At 37.7% G+C, this 23,885-nt stretch overlaps 5 protein-coding genes across 5 annotated transcripts; 3 read left to right on the top strand and 2 right to left on the bottom strand.

Annotated features, from left to right (window-relative positions):
* The first annotated feature begins 2,860 nt into the window (after window positions 1-2,860).
* Window positions 2,861-4,975, top strand: LOC113711313 (putative late blight resistance protein homolog R1B-13). The gene has a single exon (XM_027234476.1). The coding sequence runs from the start codon at window positions 2,861-2,863 to the stop codon at window positions 4,973-4,975; it is 2,115 nt and encodes a 704-aa protein (XP_027090277.1).
* Window positions 4,976-4,986: 11 nt separating this feature from the next.
* On the top strand, window positions 4,987-6,564 carry LOC113711311 (putative late blight resistance protein homolog R1B-17). The gene has a single exon (XM_027234475.1). The coding sequence runs from the start codon at window positions 4,987-4,989 to the stop codon at window positions 6,562-6,564; it is 1,578 nt and encodes a 525-aa protein (XP_027090276.1).
* A 1,089-nt stretch (window positions 6,565-7,653) lies between these two features.
* Window positions 7,654-8,382, top strand: LOC113711310 (F-box protein At4g22390-like). The gene is made up of 2 exons (XM_027234473.1): window positions 7,654-7,662; window positions 7,786-8,382. Exons 1-2 carry the CDS (start codon window positions 7,654-7,656, stop codon window positions 8,380-8,382), a joined length of 606 nt encoding a protein of 201 aa, XP_027090274.1.
* Window positions 8,383-18,938: 10,556 nt separating this feature from the next.
* LOC140015120 (uncharacterized) lies at window positions 18,939-19,322 on the bottom strand. The gene has a single exon (XM_072067010.1). It carries the CDS (start codon window positions 19,320-19,322, stop codon window positions 18,939-18,941), a length of 384 nt encoding a protein of 127 aa, XP_071923111.1.
* Window positions 19,323-19,928: 606 nt separating this feature from the next.
* Window positions 19,929-20,438, bottom strand: LOC113711309 (uncharacterized). Its single transcript, XM_027234472.2, has one exon. The coding sequence runs from the start codon at window positions 20,436-20,438 to the stop codon at window positions 19,929-19,931; it is 510 nt and encodes a 169-aa protein (XP_027090273.2).
* Between the last annotated feature and the right edge of the window lie 3,447 nt (window positions 20,439-23,885).

Here is a 23,885-nt window from a genome sequence, read left to right as displayed (position 1 = left end):
ATGCCTTTGGGTGCATTACCTGTTACTTGGGGCTCCCTTTGATTGCTTCTAGACTAGCTTATAAAGATTGTCAAGCTATCGTGGTTAAATGTGAGATCAAGACTAAAAGCTGGGCAACAAAGAGATTGAGCTATGGGGGTAGATTACAACTAATTCAATCATTGTTGCAGAGTGTTCAATCCTGACTGGTCCAGTGTTTTTATATTACCAAAGAAGATTATTAGGAAAATTGAGAGTTTGATGGCTGCTTTCTTCCAATCGGATGAAGTTAAATCTCACTGCTGTGCAAAAGTAGCTTGGGCTGATGTATGTAAACTAAAGAAGGAGGGTGGTTTGGGGTTGATTGATCTTGGTTTGAGGAATAAATGACTGATTTTAAAACACACTTGGTTAATTTGTGTCAAAAAGATTCACGGTGGATCAAATGGCTGCATGAAATTTTACTTGAAGGAAAATGCTTTTGGAATGTTAGAATTTCTTCAGATCGCTCATGGATATGGAGGAAGATCTTGCAAATACGAAATATGGCTCATAAGCGGATTAAAATAGTGGTGGGGAATGGGAAATCCACTTCTCTGTGGTTTGACAACAGGCACCCTTTGTGGCCCACTAGTGAAAATGTTTTCTAGTAGGCTACTATATGCTTTTGGGTGTTGTCTATCTGCTACATTAGATTCCATTATTCAAGAGAATCAATGCAGAAGTTCAGAGATTGATTGAGAGTACTCTTGTAAACTTCCACCCAAGGAAGCATATGGCTGATAGAGCTAAATGGTTAGCCCATGATTCTGGAGTGTTCACTGTGGCATCTGCAGTCAAGGCACTCAGTCCTCTCTGGAGTGGTAGTCGAGTGGCAAAAACTGGTTTGGTTCAAAGGAAGTGTTCCCAGGTTTGCTTTTGGTACGTGGCTTTTGTGTAAAGGACGGCTGTCTGCTAAGGATAGAGTAAGAAGATGGGGCTTACACTTTGATACAATGTGTGCCTTTTGCAATTGGAAGAGGAAACACAGGGGCACTTATTTTTTTTAACTGTCCAATTACTGCTATGATCTGGGAAAGATTCAATTATTTTCTCTGGTCTTTAGGGGTGCAAATGGTTGGCAACAGGGGTCTGGATGGTTGACACAGCATGTAGCTTAAACAAGCTTTGCTGAAAATATGTTGAAACTAGCTCTCTCTGTAGTTACTGTATATCACTTGTGGAGAGCGCAGAATGATATTGTTTTTAGTGAAAAGAGGTGTAATGCTATAGCTCCGGTGGGTAATGTGGTGAAGGAGATCCAAATTTTAACTAGTACATGGAAGGGCTTCCTGAGGAATCAAACTAACTGGATGATAGCTTTAGAATGGAGTTTGAGTCATGGGATTATTTGTTTGGTTTGATACTTGTAAGTAGGCTGGGCATAGTTTTAAGAGTAAATCTTATATACACTGAGAGCATATACATTATCACTGTTGAATATATAATACATGTGCAAAAGTTGGATTTCAAATTCAAATATTGTATAATTATCATTGATCCGAAACTGGTAACATATACAATTATGTTTTTAAAGATCAATCCTAGTTTTAATGGCTTAAAGTGTATTACCGAGGATATCCTCAAATATCGTACAATCTTTTCCTACATCAATGAAAGTTATATTATTGTTTGCCCAAAAGAAATTATTGATCATTGCTCTATTCCATCTATAGTTGCATGTCAGTTCATTCGCTATTGACACATTAGTATCCCAAGATTGCCTTGAATTTACCACCCCCATATCACTTAGTGGCTTGGTATGTTTAACAGAACTGCAAAAATAAATAAATAATATAAGCTCATTCAAGGAAGATGTCGAGAAGATATGTACTTTTAATTTCATAAATAAACAATATAAACTCATTCAGGTTAAGCTATCGTGTAAATATTTTGCTTAGAAAAAGGTTAAGTTGATTGGGAACATGAAGTTCATTATGAATTTTTGGGCTAAATTATAATTTTAATATTGTGAGACAGCAAAAAGATTAGCATTGCAAAAACATTGGGGCAACTTTTGAAAACTAAAATAACAATTAGAGTAATCAGGCAACGAGCCATTCTTTCCTAATTCCTATATGGTTGCTTCATTTTCCGAGCTTTACAAAATTCAATGTATAATAATTTATTTACTTTTTCTTTTCCAACCTTCCTAAGTAAGTTTAGAAGAACATTAACGTGAAACTCCAGTCAAGTTGTATTGAGTGGCAGAGCTAGGAATATATAAAAGAAAGGAGACTAGTGAATATTGAATATAAATACTAGAATGGCTTCGTTTAGATTGAGATTGAGGGATTTGATCAAGAATCTGAAATTCTTTCAAATTGCTCTAGTTATTTATATTATTTAGAAAGTATTTGATTTAAAAATTATAAATTATTCTAATATTTGAAAATAATTAATAATTACTGTATTATAAATCAAAATATCTATTAAATAATTCAAACATCAAAGAAGATTTGGATGGATTTCAAATCTTTTGTCAAATTACTCGGTTCAAACGGATATAAGCTTTAAAAAGAGTGGACATTGACTTTTCCTCCAAGGCAAAAATGAAGGAAGGTGGGACCGTGGGAATATATACTATTAGATCATAATTATAATGGACAAGAAAAAAAATGAACTGCATATAAAAATTGTAAAATTTCAAGTTTTTATAATTTTGGTGGGGACAGGCCCCTTGCTGCCACCGCCGAACGGTCAAAAGCTCTTCCCATGTAGCTTTTGACTCGTGGAAAAAAGGAGTTGACTGAAATGTTGAAAAACTCCATTTTGCATTCTGCAGGGTACTTCTTGATCTAGAGAGTTTGCTCGAGGATTGCAAAGAAACATGAAGATCGAGATGACTTATTTGACTTATTGTTCTATTGCTTCAGTCTTGGACAACCTCGAGAAATTGTTCGGTAGATTAACGAAATTTGAGGACTTATATGCAGACTTTGCGGAGATTTATGATGAGGAGCTGAAAGTTGTGATGATTGTGAAGCTGGAATTAAAACTTGTAAGAACTTTTCTTCTGTGTGCAAGAAAATGGAGCTTCGACGGGTGGAAGCATGGAAGCCTTGAAGCTTTCTTATCCAGCCTTGAACGTGAACTTATTGTTCTAAACAACTATGAGGCCTTCTACGCTCTAACGGAGGATGATCTCCCCTACGAATATGATATGATCGAGGACCTCGAGGTATTGTCTAAATTTCGGGCCATCTTAAGAACTTTTGAGGTAGAATTCAGCGAATTGTACATGAGCTTGTTGGATTTTGTATTGCTATCGAATTCTTCTATGGTGGATGATGTACTTCTGGAATTCATTGACTCCCTGCTAGAGAATCTGGGGGATGTTTTAGGACCCAAGGAACCCCTCAAAGAGAAGTTAAACTTCCTGAAGGATTTGATCCTCTTTGTAACATGGGAAGGTGTTGAGCATAGTCTGTGGAAAGATCTGTTGGCCCGCTTCCAATTTGTGGCTGTCCAGGCAGCCCATCTGTCTTACATGTGTTGGTTTGACAGCTATGATGAAGTGTTTATTGAAATTCAATTTCTGATTTCTGAACTACTACAGATGATCAGGCCTGTTAATCCTGAATTTAGCAAGACTTGTGCCCGGGTCTTAAGAGCTGCAAAATTAACAGGATTATTGCACAGTCTGGATTTTGAGACAGATATGGGTATAGTTGGGAACTTTGCTGATTCCCTGCTGGATATGCTGTGGGAGGTTCTAAACTGTGGTACCAGCTTTGCGGTTGCAAAGCGAGACCAGATGCAAATGCTCAATGATGGACTCAGATTCTTGAGAGCCATTCTCAAAATGCAGCAGGAAAAGTTCAATCTGCTACACCAAAAAATGAAGGATCTTGTAGGAGCTAGTGTCAATGATGCAGGAATCCTGATTTATTCGCTTTTCACAAAGAGAATAGAAGGAGATCTACTGAAGGATCTGGGTCTTGCATTTCTTGATTTTCTCGAGAAGATTAAGCTTATCAAGATAGTAACATCAACATTTGACTCCCCAGGGACCAATGGGCTTGGCTTTATAAAGTTTCTTCTAGACAATCTGACTGAGCTGGCAAGGCTTGATTTAGTTGCCCATTCAAGGGATCAAATTCAGATAGTTCAGAAAGATTTTGTAATCTTGGGATCTGTTTTTGAGAAGATTGATGAGCAGCGCAACAAGAATGAAAAGCTCACAGCTCTCTGGAGTCATGCTATTGAGGTGGCAAACAAGGTAATGCTTTTAATTAGCTCTTTTGATCTTTCTCCTTTGTCCTTTGATAGCATCTCAGAAGAACTATTGCAAATTAAAACTCAAGCCAAAGAGATTGATGACATGTATGGCTCTGAAGCCAAGAAAGTTGCCAAGACTTCTAATTATGGCTCATTACAAGCAAGAATCCCAAGACTAAATCATGTTGTGGTAGGTTTCGATGATGAGACAAAAAGAATAATTAATCAAGTCAAATATGGGTCGCAGAAATTGGACGTTGTATCCATTGTCGGCATGGCCGGACTCGGCAAGACAACTTTAGCCAAACGTGTGTACAACAATCGTTCAATTAGAAACAATTTTCATATTTGGGCATGGTGCAATGTCTCTCAAGTATATCGCAAGAAAGATTTATTACTTGAGATTTTGGGTTGTATCTATCCTGAGAATTCTAAGCAATATTCTGAGATGGAAGCAGATGATTTGACGCTGAAGCTCTACCAATCCCTGAAGCTAAATAAGTACTTCATCGTCTTGGATGATGTATGGGACATAAAGGCATGGCATGGCTTGAAGGAATCATTCCCAGATGATTCAAATAAAAGTAGAATACTCATAACAAGCCGACTGTATGAAGTTGCTTCACAAGTTAAACAGCATGTGAACCTAACCATCTACGCCACTTCACTGATGATGAGAGCTGGGAGTTGCTACAGAAGATGCTCTTTCCCAATGAATCCTGTCCTCTTACAGTAGCCACAGTTGGGATGCAGATAGCAAAAAGCTGTTGTGGGCTACCTCTTGCAGTTGTCATCATAGCTGGAATTCTTTCAACTACAGAACAAGATGGTTGGAAAGAATATGCGGAAAGGCTAAGTACACGTATTCTTAACGCATCAGATCAATGCAAGCATATGTTAGAGTTGAGCTATAGGCACATACCAGATTACTTGAAGCCTTGCCTTCTTTACTTTGTAGCATTTCTACAAGGCCTAGAAATTCCAATGCAAAAGTTGATCTGGTTGTGGATCGCTGAAGGGCTCGTGCAACAAGTTGAGCACAAGGAACTAGAGGAGGTGGCAGAGGGCTACATGAATGATCTAATTGGCAGAAGCTTAGTCATGGTTGCTAAGAAAACATCTATTGGTGGGATTAAAACTTGTCGTGTACATGATTTGATACATGAGTTTTTGGCAACAAAAGGTAGAGTGGAGAATTTTTTGCAGTTGCTGCATGGCTATGATGGGCTTTATACTTTTTGCGAGTCATACAACACAAGAAGATTGTGCATATACTCTAAGCAAGAGTATTTTGAGAAGTCAAGGCTGTTTTGTCCCCAGATACGTGGTCTAATGTTCTTTCCTCATGGTGAAGTGTACCCAATACAACCCTGTGATAGCTTCTTCATTTTTAGAATCTGCAAACTGCTAAAAGTGTTGGATTTGGGAGAAGTTGTCTTTGGTGAACATTTTCCCGCTGAAATAGAGATGCTTGTTGAGTTAAGGTACTTGGCCATCGGAGGCAAGATGCAATCCATCCCGTCATCAATAGCCAAGCTCTACAATTTGAAAATTTTTCTTGTGAAAGGATTTAAAGTTACTATTATGTTGCCAGACACTATCTGGAATATGACGAATTTGAGGCATATAAGCGTGAATTGGAGTATGGGTAAAGTTAGTCTGGTGAATGGCATTCTTGAAAACAACTCTGTCCTATATAACTTGAGCAGTATTTCCAATATATTGCTTTATCATGGGCAGAGCATGGAAAAGATACTAATGAAGTTCCCAAACATCCGCAAGCTAAAATTCCATCTCTTTGTCTCAAAGGATTGTGTTCCATATTGCAGTAGGATAGTGAAAATGGACCATCTGAGTCGACTAGAATCACTCAGTGTTACTCTTATGTGGGCTCAAAAATGTCGTCTTCAGTTTCACTTTCCATCGAGTCTCAGAAAGTTGCATCTCTTTTTCTTTTCGTGGAATATGATTTCCAGAATTTGGGAACTACCCAATCTTGAGGTTCTGACATTATCGTCGGACAGCGCTGATAAGGAGAGAACATGGGAGATACCAGTTGAAGTTGAATTTCCCAACCTCAGAATATTACATTTGCGTAGCTTGGGTATCACCAGGTGGACAGGATCAGGTGATCATTTTCCACGTCTTCAGAAATTAATATTGCAGAGCTGTGGGATGAAAGAAATCCCTTCTTGTTTAGGGTCTACTTCATCTCTTGAAAAGATTGAAGTTTGCGGGTGTTCACCCTCGGTTGAAAGGTTAGTACGGGAGATTCAGGAAGAACAAGATACTGAAGACCTGCAGATTGATATCCTCACCTCCTAGAATGACATAGTACAATTGTTTTTTTTTTTTGTTTTTTTCCTTCTAGTTTCAATTGTACCTTGAATTACATGTTGAAGTAGCAAAATCATTTCATTATGGAAATAAGACCAAAGAATTAAGAATTGTAGTAGAAAATTACTTTTTGAAAATAGACATGTGAATTGTTCATATAAGGCTTTTTTGTGTTTGAGATGCTTATTTTGGTTCCATGTCATGTTTTATGTACTCAAATCTTAATTAGATTTGAAGTTATCTATTAAACTCCCACTACAAAATTTTGTGCACTTGAACACCAAATAACGAATTAGTTGTTTAGAAGACCATCACAAACTTTACAGGCCATAGCGGTTTGTTCTTAGACATAGTCGTTTAATCCTTAAACAGGTAGTGCGACGTTCCGTCCCCCTTCCCCTGCTTTTTCTCGCCTCTTTCTTCCTCTCCCGTCCCCTGCTTTCTCTTATCTTTCCTCCCGCCATATCCTTCAAATTTTTTTGGTCTTCTTAGCATTTTCCGTTTAGCCAGCCGCTCTTTCTTCCTTTGCTGCTAATCTTTTTTCCCCCAACCCTTAGGGCACTGTTTCTTGGATATTTTTGGTAATGGGAAGCAAGGCTTGCAAGGCTACTTATCCTCAACTCCCTCTTGATCTCATCTTCCATATCCTTGCACGACTCCCAGTCAAGTCCCTGTTGAGATTCATGTGCGTCTCGAATTCTTGGCAGTCGATGATCAAAAGCCCAGAATTCATCGAAAGCCATCTCAAAAAATCATCCAAGGCAGACAACACTGCCCAACGCAAGTTGATTTTCTCGAGTTCCTTCGACTTCTTTAATAGTTACCTAACATAATGTCATCTTAATTCTGCATCATATTCCGTGTGTGCTTCATCCGTGACTCCGGCTAGCAAAATTCAGCATCCAGCCGCGGGGAAGTCAGTTGAAATTGTGGGTTTCTCTAATGGGTTGATATGCATTGTCACCAGGTTTATTGTTTGCGAGGAGCGATGTTTGTACTTGTGGAACCCATATATCAGGACATTCAGCAGACTTCCTCATTGGAGTTTTGAATTTAAAAGATCGGATCTTGGAATATATGGGTTCGGTATTTTGAGCTGCAGGATGATCACAAATTCGTAGCACTCGTATGTGACTCCTCATGGGGAATGGACAGTCCCAAGGATCAAGTTCTTAAAATTTATAGTCGAAGGTCTAAAATTCTTGGAAGAGGATTGAGGGTTCCAGGAATCACCTTTCCCTAAAAGATTGGCGTGTTAATTATGGGGGCGCTTTTGTGAATGGGAAGCATCATTGGGCTGCAAAGTCTCGCCGTAAAAGAGGCCTCTATCCTGCGAATAAAATTGTTAGTTTTGATTTGGTTGATGAGACTTACGGAGATATAGAACTGCCAGAAAATTATACGGTGATGACGGGTTCTATGAAATGGAGTATACGAGTTTTAGGGGAAGGGTATCTGGCTTTGCTTTGGCACCATGTTCAGGAACATGTGAACTTATGGATTATGACAGACTATGGAGTTGGACAATCTTGGACTAAAATGTTGATGATTCCTTATCCTGAAGATGATCTTAAATGTCAATTTTCGCGATCTGCCATTTGTGCAATGCAACCTGTGTTCTTATCAATTAATGGTAAGTTATTGCTGAAACTGGGGTCCAGATTAGTCCTTTACAATCTTGAAGATGATTCATACGAGGATTGTACTATTAGCTATAATTCACCACATGTTGGTGATGATCTTCGGGTGGACATCTATGATGAAAGTTTAGTTTTGCCTGATGCCAATGATGGACAAATTAGCTGATTATCTCATGTTCTCTTACTTTCAGTACCTAAGCCAAAGTGGCTAAGAATCCAGAAGCATTGACTGCTGCAGTTTGCAAGATTCTTACTAACAGATTCTCCATGTTAGTGGAATGAATATTATTTGCCAAAGTTTCAGTGTTGTTCTAGATTTAATGCAAAATAATGCGGCTTCTTAATAGCTGCATAGTGCAAAGTAAGTGCATCCATGAATAAATATCATGATTTTGATATATGTTGCTGTTACTCTTCAAGGCATGAGAATTGGCATGTATATGATGCTATATTTCTTCTTTTTCATGATTTTGTTGTATACAGGATTTTCATAATGGACTATGCAAAATTTTGAATCAAATAATGATGCAAACCATGTTATATGTTTTGTCAAGAATGAAACTGTTTAGAAAATGTGAAATTGGTGGCTTTGGATTCCCTTTGGGCTGCCAATCCTCTCTAAGGTGGGGATAACATGTGGAGTATTGGTTATAGACTTGTTGATTTTTTAAAATAAAAAAAGAGAAAGAAATGAGAAAGAATGAGCAATAAATTTAATCAAAAATCAATTTTTTTGGTTTTATGGGATGCATATGATTTTTCATATATCACAACTATTTATATTATTTTCGTTTCTTTTAGTCTTCTTAAAAGTGAGGAAAACATATATCAATTTCAATCTTTAAAACAGAAAACATAGATCAATTCTAATCTTGATAATTAAAACTAGTAGGAACTTTCCTAAGTAGACAACTTAATGGAATGATGTCATAATTAACACTCTACCCTCGTGTTTGGAAACATAGTTAGATAAAAGTAATCCTAACCCTTTATAAATATTTAATATGTTTTTCTAACGGGTGCTCACAGGGCACTCATTAACGCACTTAACATTTATCTAACCTATCATGTATATACAATAATTATTACTCTCCCTTACATGTATATTATATGCTTTTCCTATTTAATCTTACCTATCCTTCCTTATATTTATTTATTTTTTCTAATTAATCTTATATTTTAAAAAATATAACATCAGAAATATATCTTAATGAGTGCCGATAATGCATATATTAGACAGATCCATATTTAATAAATGTGTCATCCAAGGGTGTATTCAGGAAATTGGAGAGAAAAGGTAATGGAGAGGAGTCTAATCCCAGAGGCAGAGTCAAATGGAGTTGAGAGTGGGCAATTACTCCCCTCAACGTTGAAAAATTTTATTTAGGCATAAAACTTTTAAAAATATACATACATACATTTACATATATATATACACACACATATATATATGTAAATGTATGTGTGTGTGTATATATATATATATATGTAAATGTATGTATGTGTGCGCGTGTGTGTATATATATATATATGTATATCGAAGTGAAATAAGTAAATCAGAAACTTTGTTGGGAATACTTCCAAAATTTGCTATCTTTGTAATATCTCAAAGTGTCCCTTGAAGTGTATCTATTTTTTCAGACATTTGGGCAATTAAATCATGCATTTGTTGTTTAAATCAGGACCTCCCATCTCGAGTTAAAAAATTTGCTAAAACGTTCTCTTCTGATTTAATTATTTCAGTATCAAAGGTGTACTCAAACAAAAGTGTTTGCCACTTAATTAGTCTCCGATATTTCAGTTTAGAAAAGGTAGTTTTGAATAAAACCTTTGACTTGAGTATTATCGGTTTTTAAAAGAAACTTTTTTGGTAAAAGAAAATAATAAAATTTTCTACAATCTTTTACCATGGCAAGCAACTCTTTTTCGTTGATATGAAGTCATTGTTGAGTGCCTAAAAATGTACTTGAACAATACCTGCACAAAGGCTCCCAATCTTTTAGTTTGTATCATCATAATTTATTTTCTTTAGAATTCCACTCCAATTAGAGTGTGAAGCATCTGTACGTAGACTTAGTAATGATAAATCATGACAGAGTAATTTTATCCTTTTTACTTGGTCAATTAAGTACGGTGAGAATTCAAACCTTCGGTCTTTCTTTAAAAGCTTTTGAAATGGCTATCTTAATTAAGTGAGATTTTGAATAAAATCTGGGGCATAATTTAAAACTCAATGAAAGCTTTGAAGCTGCTTTTTATCAGTAAGTTGGTATGGAAATTGAGTAATCTTTTCAAGTATATGAGTTTGCATTTTTATTTCTTTTCCATTTATTTATATGCCTAAAAATTCTATTTCTGGTAAGCATATCTTTGTCTTTTCTCGGAAAGAGCTAATCGATGTTTTAAGCATAGACCTGCAAAAGTATTCAAATGAATACTATGTTGCACAATATTATCACTAGTTATAAGAATATCATCAACATATACATGACAGAAATCATATTTTTTAAAGATATTATCCATTTTCTTTTGAATATTTGTTGAGCATTTTTTAATCCAAATGGCATTACTAACAATTCATGTTGTCCTTGTGTGGAAGAGAATGCTGTTAGTGGAATACTATCTTTAGCTATTTTTATTTGCCAAAAACCACTTTTACAATCGAATTTAGAGAATATCCTTTTCCCTCTTGTGGCATTTACTAGACTTTCTTTATGTAGTAAAAAAATCCATTAAAGACAGTATTATCATTTAATTTTTTGCAATTGACAACCATTCCAGCTTTTCCTCTAACTAATTCTACATGGTTTCTAACCATCAAGGCAGGGAATGAGTGAGGAGACTTACTTGGCTGTGTTATCTTTAATTTTTGTAATTCTTCTAGTTGTTTTTTAAATTCCGCTTGGTCTTGTAAATTATATCTCATAAACGTTAGTCTAATTATCTTGGTTTTATCTATTAGTTTTAATTGGGCTTCCTCTTTATTTTTATCCCAAAATTCTAAAGATTACCTGAATAGCATTGATTTATTTTGTCTTTTACTTTTTCTAGTTCTTCTTTTATTATCTTTATTTGCTTGGTTGTCAAATCTATTATATTTTCTATTTTCAATTGCGGTTTTCCTTTAGGAAAAAGTGGTTTCTTTGTAACTAATACCACCACGCTGGGTTGTGTGAGGACGAAAATTAATCGGTGTTTTCGTGCATAAGCCTTAGCATTGCAGTTTACTATAATCCAATGTCCACATAGGGTTTTAAATATGCTGTTTTAATGTATCAAATAAGACTTTTATGAAATAATTGTAAGAAATTATTTTCAAGTAATATATTAGTTCCTGTATCATGAAAGTAAAAAGGTGGATATTTAACTAGAAAATCTCCAAGTAATATCTGTCATGAAGATACTCCTTCAGAAAGATGAATTGGATTATTTGATATATCTGGTCCGACTATTTCTTTTAATTTTTTAGTATAATTTTTAGGAAACCAAGATCATTTACATAAGCAAGATCCTAATCCACTATCGATGTATGCAACAAAATATTCTGCCTTATAATCTTTGTATGTTAATTCTATGGGTATATAAATACCATTAGGACTTGTCATCTAGGGATGTAATATTTCTTTATTCACTGGCGGCAAAGACTGTCAATGAGGTCGGGTCAGCCTGATCGACTCGCAAAAAACTCATTGAACTTAAGTTTTAATTGGGCCGAACAGAATTTGGACCTAAATATTAAAACTTGAACTAAATATGAGTTGAGCTTGGGCGGTACTAGGCTTAGGTTCGATTAAAATCCGACTCATATATGAGTCTAATTATATATGTAAAATATATATAATAACATGGGTAAATTCCATTTTGACCCCCTAAAGTATGCACGATTTTCCACTTCAGTCCTAAACTTCAAAATGGGACACTTAAGTCCGTAAATTTTAAAATCTATCTCATTTAAGGAAAATCATTGACAGAGTCCATAAAACCGTTAGGGTTTTTGGGGCGTGTAAAACACACGCCATTAGTGAGGGGCATTTGGGAAAAATCCTTTTTCTGGAAAAAAAGAAAATTAAGGAGAACAAAGGAGGGAAATTTCCCTCCATTTAACCACCAAATATGGATCAAGTAATTAACTTGACCCATGTTATAAAAGGGTGGCCTTTGCTACCCTACACAAAGAGAAACCAGCGGCTACATCTTCACAATCGAAGGAAGAACAGTCAAGGTAAAAAGAAAGTGCAAAGGATTGATAGTGAGGGAAACTTGTAATTGCCGAAAACCAATAGAAATGGTCACAGCTTGGCGGAACATGAACCCGGGAAGAAGGTTCTATCGCTGTCCAAATTACAAGGTAATGGAAATCATCAGCCATAATTTTTGTTGTGTGTGGTACCAAACAGCAAAAATAAGATGGAAGATGAGATTGCAAGGTTACAAGAGCAGTCAAGGATGCAGCAAGCCAAATCTAGGAGGTTTAAGTTTTACTTGATACTACAATGGGTTGTCATTGTGTGGTCTATGTACGCGATAAAAATTTCAAGTCTGCAAAACGACAAGAAAGATACAAGACAAATATGTAATATATAAATTTAGAAAAATATGTGAGTACAATGTCTGGGGTTTTCTCAAATTTGTAGAGAATTTCCCTCGATTCTCCTCCTCGAACGCCAATCCAAGGGCTGCGCAGCTTGTTCTTGGATCCACTACCGGTTCCTTCAAATCTTGATATGGAAGATTTGAAGAACTTAAAAGATATTTTGAAGACTCAAGTCTTGATATATGAGAGACTTGAAGAGCTTGAAGACCCGAACCTTTCGTAGCTTGGAGCTTCAATGCTTGAGCGTATGAGATGCCTCTGGATGTCTCTGTGTATCTGTCTTGGTAGAGAGACCCCTATTTATAGTTGTGGTTTGAGGTAGAGGTTGAAGACATGTATACCACTCTACTTGTCTTGCAAGACGTATAGTCATATTAGAACTGTACCTACTTACATATTATCTCTTCATTTTATATTCATTAATAAAGAGATAATACCAATAAGTAGCCCCTTGATTGGCCAAGCTTGTAGGGACACGTGACGTGTCGCCATTTGATTGATCAACCTATTGTAGTATATAAGAAATATACTTGGATTAAACAACTCTAAATATTATCCCTTTAATAAGAAATAAATATTTAGGTATTTATCCAACAGACATGTGACATGATATGATTTGGTTGGTGGAGATATCCCTGTAATTTGAATTGATCTGGAACACCTCAGCTTAACACATGGTGAAATATAATTGGTTATTTAATAACCAAAATTTTCAATTGTACATGACATATAGCAATATTCGATTGGATAAAAATAAGCCATGAAAATAATTTATAAACCAATGGTAATTTTTAGAATTTAATTAAAATTTCATTGTCTACAAATGCCCCCTCGAAACTTGTGTGTAAATGCTGGATATCGGAGCAAATTTTGAACGGACAAGTTTTGACATATATTTTTGCTTCAATTTGAACACCGTTGACATATTAGTTTTCAAGTAAAACCCATAAACGGGCTAAACTTCAAACTTTGCAAACTTCATATCAATTACTTGTGTCACATATGATAGTTACGTGGAATACCACCAAAGCATCCCATATTGAGCTCAATTTCTAAGACCACTAGCGCTTCCAATTTCCCGAGGCCGGATTACTTCATATTGAGGTCTTATAATAGAGCCCGTGGATGGACTTAAAGTTTTGCAATTCCGTAGCTTTATTCAAAGTTTTGCACTTCATATATCAATTCGTGAACTTTGCTCATAAGATGGTCATGTGGGGTCCACCAATTCATGCAACATTAGTGATATCAATTCCAGGGTCAAACGTACCGTGCCAAAGCTTCAAGTCCACTGTGCATCATCTGACAAGTTTTGGCGCTTCAATTTGCACTATGACTCTCTCGTGGCTCACAAGGCTTTTTCCATACCAACCATGATTGACCAATCCCAAGCCAAATTAGAATTCTTGACCGTGGCAAATTACTTTAGCCGGCGTAGTCTAGGAGACCTTTGACAAATCGGTTTCGGATCAATAAAGTCGATTTCAAAAGGGACTCAACTTTCTCACAGATTCGTGTGGAGGAAACTTTCTTCTTGGCTCAGATTTACACCGGCCCTTCCCCTATAAATAGCCACGTTTGGGCCACGACTGTTGATCGAGTTTTTTTTTTCCTTCAGCCATATCGTCAAGCCGCCACTGCTGCACGGGACAGCCATCATCCACTGCTTATACTCCAATAAGCACTTTCTGTTTGTCAGGTACTTCAAGTTTTTTTTTCACTCACAACATTTAATTGTTGCAAGGAGTTTTGGTCAAGGCTTTTACGTGTTTCATTGTTTGATGCCTTGAACACGATCAGCCCTTGGAATTTAGTTGTCTACTTGACATGTGCTTTTGACTTGTATCCCCAACATATTACAATTTACAAGGCAACTTAGCCCTTTGATTTATCTACTAAAATAACGCCAAGCATGATATTTGAGCTATTCCTCATGGCTGAAAATTTAATCCCAATCTCCGTACCTTTTTTTTCCTCATCCATTAGGATAATACCAAATATGATATTTGAGCTCTTTCTTTCTTTTTTTTTCCTCGTCTGTTAGGATAATACCAAATATGATACTTGAAAAAATTTTCCCTTCTTCTGCTAGAACTCCAACCTTAATTGATTTTTTTTTTGCCCGAGTCCATGTCAATATTTCATCTTTACTAACTTGTTCTCCTGTAGATAACCCATCTCATGCCTGAAAGGGAGTTTGAAACAATTTCGGGGATATGAAGAAAGCCACCAATTAGGTAATTTAATTACCAAAATTTTGTAAGAAATTCCCTTCATCGTCTAATACTTTCTTTTTCAAAATTTCAGCAAACATGCAAATTAAAGACTACGCCACGCCATTGCCACATATTTCATTGAAGGACGAACGGGATGGACCTCAATCAAAGAGTTTGTCACTACATGTTCATAAACTAGCAATCGGCCCGTTCGCTGAGTCTTTCATACCCCTTGAAGGATGTTTTCATCTCGAAAATTGGACTAGCAAGTGGACTAAGGAAGTGGTGGCACCATCGACTTTCTCCACCACGTCGAGAGAAGAAGAAGTGATCGTATTAAATTCGTCACTTCACAATGGAGATCCAGAAATAGCCAAATTCACGCTTCCGTTCGTGGGATTCAATATCGATAAGACTACATGGAAAATTCCTTCTTCCTTCTTTGGCGAGGCGTGCTTCACCTCTCATTATTGGGAGTGTGTTGAGGACATTCTTGGAAGATATAAAGAAGTGCTCACCCGTACTGGCATATTTGAAGCTGTCTACGCGTCTAAATACTCTTACGACTGCTGTGAGAATATCTTGCGAGCCTTCTTCAAATGTTGGTGCCCCTCGACAAATACGCTTCATACCCCCGTTGGGGAGTTGTCTATCACGCTTTGGGACCTTTATCGATTTGGTGGCCTTTCGATCGATGGCTCGTTCTTTGATGAAATTGTTCTTTCGGTGCAGGAGCTTCTCACTCGTGACAAAGAAGGGAAGCCACTTCTCCCTCAAAGTTGCAAGCATCTCTTTTTCGCCTACTACCACTTTTGGACGAACGACCAAGGGGTATGGATGAAAGATTGGATTCGCTTCTGGTTCAAAGGAGATGCTAGGTATAGGGCTCCTCCGAGTAGGGCGAATAGAAGAAAGATCACATCTAAACCAAAGATGACCTATAACCCTTCTGGAAGCGTAGAGTCTCACGATCTTGTTGATACCAAGGATTTCGACGTCCCTTTTGACGCATTGAACATCCCAGAGTTTTTGAGAAAAGAAATTTATATCGCGGCATTCATAGCTTGTTGGATTTGCAAATTCCTATTGCCAAGCAAAAAGGTCGACCGTATTCGTCCAAGTGTCTTCAAAGTTGCATGATTAATGGCCACAGGAAAAAGATTTTGCCTTGCAATTCCCGTTCTTGCGAGCATATATCATGGGTTGAGGGAGATCGTCCATGCCCCTAACCTTGGAGAATGTGGGGTAACTTTTCCAATCCATTACGTCTATGCTTGGATTGGGCAATATTTCGATGTATATTATGAAAACAATCAAGTGAGTAGCCACCACGCGCGCATGACAAGATTTAGTGGTAAGAAAATGGCAATATTTTATAGCCGATCAGAAGCTGAGAAAATCTTCAAAGAAGTGAATCCTTTGATGCTTCCCAAATTGTGCTGGACCGAGAATGAAGAAAAGGTGTTGATCGACGATGGATCCTTATCATCGAGGCTTACGAGCTACTTCATTAGTCAACGCTCTTGCCATTTAACTCTACATAAGGACAATACTTTCATTATTGAAAAATATAATCCTTGCAGGTTTAGCCGACAATTCGGCTTTTGTCAGGACATTCCCAACAACTTGAAATAGATCACTCATACTTATATTTTGGGTGAGGCTATTCAACTATGGGACTCCTTAGTTCGCACGCAGACACAATCTCGGATGACTATACCCACGCACAGGAAGCATTCATTGATCACAAAAGACTATGACGCCTGATGGTCGACTCGGTCAAATAGTGTCTCTTCAACTCCCTTTACACTCACCGTTAAGATCTCTCAGCAATCATTGAAAAAGGGTAAGGTCACCTCCGCTAACGACTCAGTGCATCATAATGGAGCTATAGAAATTGTAACGGGTCTTACCTCATCCACCTTGCGGAAGAACAAAATTATTAGCAGTCCTTCGAAAAACATTGTCGCAAAAAATAAGTTTTTCAAGGACTCTCGACAAGCCATCAAAGAGGCGCAACCAGTAATTCCAGCAAAGAAAACGCCGCCCAAAGTTTCAAAATCCTTATCGGTGACTCGCACAGAAGAAGATGTCGAAATCAAAACGGTGAACGATCGTGACTCTATCGAGGCCATAGAAAAGGAAGGGACTCAAATTCAGGGTATCGTATCTACCCACTAAGGAGCCCATTCATTGGCGAGCGATAGCAGTAGTCAAGACCGTCATTGAAACCGATCAAAGAAGAGGACATCCTCTGATTTGGAGGAGATTTTCTTTACACCACCATCAGTTGGAGTGTCGCCACTTAAGGTAATCATCTCTCCATTTTTCCTTTTTTTCTTTTTTTTTGTAACTTTTTTTCCTCCAACCCCCATTTCTTGAATTCTGTCAAGAAGGTGTTGGTAACAATTCACTACCCGAACTCGAAACTGATGATATAATTTCAAACAACAAAAGTGACGAAGTAGCTATCAGTACTCCAAAACAATTTGCCCCCAGTGGAGGTACCTCATCAATGTGTAAGAATGAGTTAACTGGTTCACATGAGACCCGAAAGAGACCTAAACCAGCACTGGTTTCAGAATTTTATGGGCAAAAATTGATCCAAGCGCATCGAAGGAAATACTTGCAGAGTTTGTGGATGGATTTTTGCGGGCAGATTCTTGACACTCCTATTGAGCAGATCTCCTCTTTAAAAGAGTGCGCAAAGGAAATCATTGCGAAAATCACAATAACGGATCCTACCAATGGTCTCCCTTTAAAGGACTTCTTGATAGAATTGTTTGCCAAAGCGGAGGTATATGATGTTTTGGCATCTTCGTTATGGGAAAAGATGAGTAAAGAAACACATGCGGAACTCCTTTCCAAGGTGACCGCCCAACTCGAGAGAGCTAAGGCGAAGGAAGAAAACCTAACTTGTCATCTGCAGAGTCTTGAAGAAAAGTTGCAGTCTATTGAAGATAGAAAGAAAATTTTGCAACAGGAACTTATCAATTTGGAGAAACAAGACCTGGAAATCAGCTCAACTATCGATCAAAAGCATGAAACTTTTGAAGAGATACAGACTGAAATAATCTGAGCACATGATGAATTCTCTTCTATTGAAAGTACCGGCATCTTGACTGATGACGCAGTGAAGGAACTTAAGACATGAAGTCTGCACTAGAATCATGTAAAATAGTCGTAGTGGACTACAAATTTGACATTTAGACTTTTCACCATGTCTTTTTCCTGAACTTTTTCCCTTTTTTTTTCCCTTGTAATGAATTTTTTTTTTGACTAATAAAATGCTTTTCGTTCCTTATCTCTTTTTTTTTTTTTTTAAGATACAAGAACTCAAATGGAGCATTTTATTTATTTTTTTTTTTGAATGAGAAGATTCTCTATTTTTTTTTCTTTGCAAGGAACAAGGATTTGATTTGGAGTGGTGTAACTGAACTTAGAAGTTGCCCTCCAAACTGCCTACGTATCCCAACAAGAGAATCAAATCACACGTAGTTCCTGCCGTTTACATTTTAACCTCATGCGGTCCAAGAGTATCTGTTTGTTTACCACCTTAGATTTGGTGGAGTGTTTCAGCAATTTAACCACATACTACACTATTGGTGGTTGCCATCCACAGTTTAGCTCATGCGGGCCAGGAGTATCGCGCGGTTCCGATTACGCATAGTACCTTTTTAGGTACTTGCCATTGATGGGGCCAACCCTTAATCCATCTTTAGCAACCAACTTGTATGAGCAATTTGTATATACTTCTCGAATAACATATGGACCATCCCACTTAGGAGTAAACTTTTTTTGTCCGCCATGAGTGAGAATGATTGGTTTCCGAACAGCGAGTATTAACTCTCCAATTGGAAAGGAGCGTGGCCGGACATGCTTATTAAATGCTTTTGAAAGGCGAGCCTGATATCACTCAATCCGTTGCTGAGCTTCCAATCTCTTTTCGTCAAGTGCTTCTAATTCCTCAAGGCGAAAACGAACATTATTTTCTTCACTGAGCCTTTCTTGAATTGCGATTCTTAGCGAAGGTATTTGACACTCAAGTGGAAGAATAGCTTCAACACCGTAAACGAGGGCGTACGGGGTTGCTTGTGTGGGAGTTCGAAAAGTAGTTCGGTATGCCCAAAGTGCTTCTCTAATTCGAAGATGCCAATCCCTTTTCGATTTATCCACAATTTTCTTCAACAGATTACAAAAGGTCTTGTTGAATGCTTCAGCAAGTCCATTTGCGGCAGTGTAGTACATGGACGAATTGTATTGTTTGAAATGAAACTTTTCGCCAAGCTTATTCATTACTACATTGCAAAAAGATTTACCATTATCGGTAATGATATAACGTGGGACTCCATACTGATAAATTATGTGCGAGCGAATGAAATCTACTACATTCTCTTTTTTGACCTCTTTTAGAGGAACAGTTTCAGCCCACTTTGAGAAATAATCCGTTGCCGTCAAAATGAAAATGTGTCCTCCAGAAGATTTTGGGAGCGGTCTAACTATATCCAAACCCCAAGCATCGAACGGCCAAGAAGCTACAGTTGGATGCAATGGTTCAGGAGGTTGACGGATGAAATTGCCATGGAATTAACAAGTTTGACATCTTCTAGCAAAATCGATATAGTCTCTTACCATCGTTGGCCAGTAGTATCCCATTCTCTTAATGCGGAAATGTAATTTTGGGCCACATTGGTGAGCACCACATACCCCAGAGTGAGCCTCCTCCATTGCTTACATGGTCTCATCTTCTCCAAGACATCGCAGAAACACTCCATCGAATGATTTTCGGTAAAGCGTCCCTTTGTGGTAAATGAAACGTGGCGCTCGACGACGTATATCAACCCTTTTCTTGGGATCTTCTGATAACTTTCCATGATTAAGGTAATCAATGATGAGGTGACGTCAATCCTCCTTTTCGATCTCATGGACAAAAATATGATAAGCATTTTCTTCCTCATCACCATCTTCTTCATCAAACATCGGAGGTATGACCCAACTTTGACATATTGAAATTTGATTTCGATGAGAAGATAGAGTGATCATGGACGCCAACCTTGTCAAAGAGTCAGCTTGTTGGTTGAAATTCCTAGGGATATGCTCTATAGTGACGTTATCTAAATATCCCATGAGTCGTCTTGCATACTTATAATATGGGATCAATTTAGGCTTTTTGACATCATAAATACCCAGAAGTTGATTTACCACTAATTTGGAATCACCATAGACCCTAAGATGCAACTGCTTCATGTCTGCGGCCGTTTCCAGACTGAGAATCAATGCCTGATATTCGGCCACATTGTTTGAACACCGACGTGTTAAAGTGAAAGAGTATGACAATATATCTGATTCAGGAGTATAAAAGATAACTCCTACACCAGCTCCGTCACGGTGCGCGGCTCCATCAAAATACATTGATCATGGGGATTCGACCATAAACACTTCTTCATCGGGGAGTTCATCAGTCAACTCCCACTCGACAGGTATGGGATGATCGGCTAAAAAGTCTGTCAATATTTGTCTTTTGACAACATTCGTAGGTACATAAATAATTTCAAACTGTTGAAACTGGAGGTACCATCTCGCGAGTCGATCAGACAGTACAGGTTTTGCGATGACATATTTAATGGGATTAAACTTAGATATGAGTCGAATAGTGTGTGCTTGAAAATAATGTTTCAATTTCTGAATGACAAATATAAGTGCCAAATACAACTTCTCGATGGGTGAGTAATTCAACTCATTAGATGCCATCATCCGACTCAAGTAATATAACGCATTCTCCTTACCTTCATCGTTTTCTTGAGCAAGTAAGGCCCCAACCGACCGTTCTTGTGCGGAAATATAGAGAATCAATGGTTTTCCTGGAATAGACGCAGCCAGCACTAGGAGATTCATGAGTTACGTTTTGATGCTTGTAAGAGCATTCCTACACGATTCATCCCACTCGAACGGCACCCCTTTCTTCATCAGCCGACTGAAGGGTTGGCATCGTCCGGCCAAATTAGAGATAAACCTCCGGATATAAGCCAACTTTCCTTGAAGACTCTTCAATTCATGAATATTTCGTGGTTCATGCATGTTCACAATGGCATCAATTTTAGATCGATCGACCTCTATCCCCCGTTGATGAACGATGAAACCGAGAAACTTATCAGAAGTGACTCCGAATGTGCACTTCAAGGGATTCATCTTCAGTTGGTATCTCCGAAGGCTTTGGAAAAATCTTCGAAGGTCTTGAATATGATCCTCTCGCTTCTTTGATTTCACCACAAGGTCATCATCGTAGCACTCCACATTTCTATGGAGCATATCATCAAATATTCTTTGCATTGCCCTTTGATATGTCGCTCCAGCATTTTTCAAACCAAACAGCATTACTTTATAGCAATAAATTTCCTTGGGGGTGCGGAAGGCAGTGAGCTCCTCATTCTCGGGCGTCATGCATATTTGATTGTAGCCAGACGATCCATCGAGAAAAGATAGTGTTTCATGCCCGGTTGTAGCATCTACCGTCAATTCTGTGATGGGGAGAGAAAAATCATCTTTGGAACAAGTCTCATTTAAATCTCGAAAATCAATATAAATCCGGATTTGCCCATTCTTTTTCCTCACAGGGACAGTGCTTGAAATCCATGTTGGATATTTCACTTCCCGTATGAACCCAGTTTCAATCAATCTATTTATCTCATTTTCTATCAGAGGAATCAATTCGGGCCGAAAGCGCCTTTGAGTTTGCTTGACAGGTTTTGTTCCTCGCTTGACAGACAAATTATGAACGACGATCCTTGGATTCAAACCAGCCATTTCTGAGTAATTACAGGCAAAGATGTCCCTGAAATCGAGCAGCAAATTAACATACTCCTTCTCTTTTTCAGGAGTCATACAAGAGTTTATGTAAATTGGGTGAGGATCGTCGTTTGTGCCAAGGTTAATCTCCTTTAGCACATTGACTGTATTTTTTACCCCTTGTTCAAGTTCAGGGGGAGCGTCATCCGCATCTTCTTCTTCTTCTTCGAGATCACTGATCGTAATATGATGATAGGAAACCATACTTTCTTGACCCTATTCTTCAAAAATGGTTTCAATTCTTACATTGAATAAATCTCCATAGTGCATGAAGAAATTGGAGACTCGCTTTCTTGGTCCGTTCTTCTTTATTGGAGTAAAACTTTCTTCCTTGGCAACTTGGTACTCTTGCTTTTTACTGCCTAATCTTTCATAGACAGGCGGTTTCAAATTTTTTGGTTACGGGCCAAGTCTGTCAAACACAGAAATACGCTTTGACTTATTTCCCAACCTATCGAACACAGATCTCTTTCGGCTTGTGACCTCTATCTCTTCGTTCACGTAGTTACAACTTGCCCTTTTGATCATTATATGCACTGGAGAAGGCGGTTGATAACTAAGACCCATCGATGAACTTTCAATATTATAGCCTTTTTCTTTCAATATTTTCTATGTAGGTGTTAATCCATGAGTTTTCTCACCAGTCACCTCAGGAAGGAATTTGCCCAATGCATGCTTCTCATTTGGGTTATACCCGACCTTAGCAAGAAGTCTATATGCAATTGGATCAAAACCTTCTTGAGTCCGATTAGTTGGTAGTGAGTAATGTTCTACCGCCGGTTCTTCTTTGGGACGAACAAATCCTTGCAAGCTCGATTTTTCACTCTTAATAGGCTCTATTTTGGTGAGCGGAACATTTAATGTATCATTCCTGATAAAAAAAGATTGACCTTCTTCTCTCATTGATCTTGGAATATACCGCAAAATGGGTACTTTGAAATCTTGATTTTCTTCCATTACTGATTCTTTTCTTTTTGTTACTTTCTGAAGGTAAAATTTGGCGTCGGCAAAGTGAGTCTCGGCCTCAGTGAAAGGTTTATCATCGGCAATAACCTTCTTAACTATACCGTCTCGACAATATTTGAAACATTGATGCAGAGTAGATGGTATAATTTCATATTATAAAAGGTTTTGGCTTCAATGATATGAAATAATGCACTTGAAGACAACTCACCAATGAGCAATTCAAGTCTTATGGGACCAATTGCTCTTTGCCCCCCTTGGTTAAATCCTTGGATCATGAGGCGATTTTGGGAGAGTTTATCGCCTGAGATTCCTAATTCTTTCATAGCATGTACGGACATAATATTGACGGCAGATCCCCCATCAATGAGTATCCGATTCATCTTCTGTTCTCGGACATACGCACTAACAAACAAAGGTCGATTGTAGATTTTAAACTCAACAGCTAAATCATCATCATAAAAAATGATGGTCGTTGCACAATCCACTGGTGGTTTATCATCGATTTTGAGTTTTTCCTCAAATTTAGTGCCAATTTGTGTGATTTGAGGATTTTCAGCTTTGACGACATTACAAGAAGTGGAATTATCAGTATCGTCACTTAAATACCCCTTGGGTATAAATTCTCTCAGTGTCACGGGCTGTCGAATCTCTTGAAGGAGCTGAAAATCTGAAGGAATTGGCATTGTTGCCACTCTTTTTTGTTTCTTTGTTGCATTTCGTTGTTTCACTGTCACTTTAGGTTTCGTCGAACGAATGCTTTTCGAAAAGATGTACTTCTTTATTTTTGGCTTGCAAGTTCTCCTTCGAGTGACTAAAGTCCATCCTTCGTTATCATCTTCAATAACGTCTTCAATTAAGAATTTTTCAAGCTCCTTAGACAAAGTATTGCTTGATATGGATAAAATTTCTATCGGACAATACACAGACCCAAACATTATTGTTGTTTGGTTTGCCGATACTTTATCCTCCTCAAGAAGGATTTTTCCTTGACGGGCTAATTTCATAATTTTGTCCTTAAAGACAAAGCATTTAGTGAGAAGATGGCCA

This window comes from Coffea arabica, chromosome 10e (genome assembly GCF_036785885.1).
Source record: "Coffea arabica cultivar ET-39 chromosome 10e, Coffea Arabica ET-39 HiFi, whole genome shotgun sequence".
NCBI lineage: Eukaryota > Viridiplantae > Streptophyta > Magnoliopsida > Gentianales > Rubiaceae > Coffea > Coffea arabica.
This window is presented reverse-complemented; position numbering and strand designations above follow the sequence as displayed.

Bases quoted from the DNA above. Each gene is read 5' to 3' on its own strand.
- LOC113711309 (XM_027234472.2), bottom strand. From the start codon at position 20,438: ATGTATTTTGATGGAGCCGCGCACCGTGACGGAGCTGGTGTAGGAGTT.
- LOC113711311 (XM_027234475.1), top strand. From the start codon at position 4,987: ATGCAGATAGCAAAAAGCTGTTGTGGGCTACCTCTTGCAGTTGTCATC.
- LOC113711313 (XM_027234476.1), top strand. From the start codon at position 2,861: ATGACTTATTTGACTTATTGTTCTATTGCTTCAGTCTTGGACAACCTC.
- LOC140015120 (XM_072067010.1), bottom strand. From the start codon at position 19,322: ATGAATAAGCTTGGCGAAAAGTTTCATTTCAAACAATACAATTCGTCC.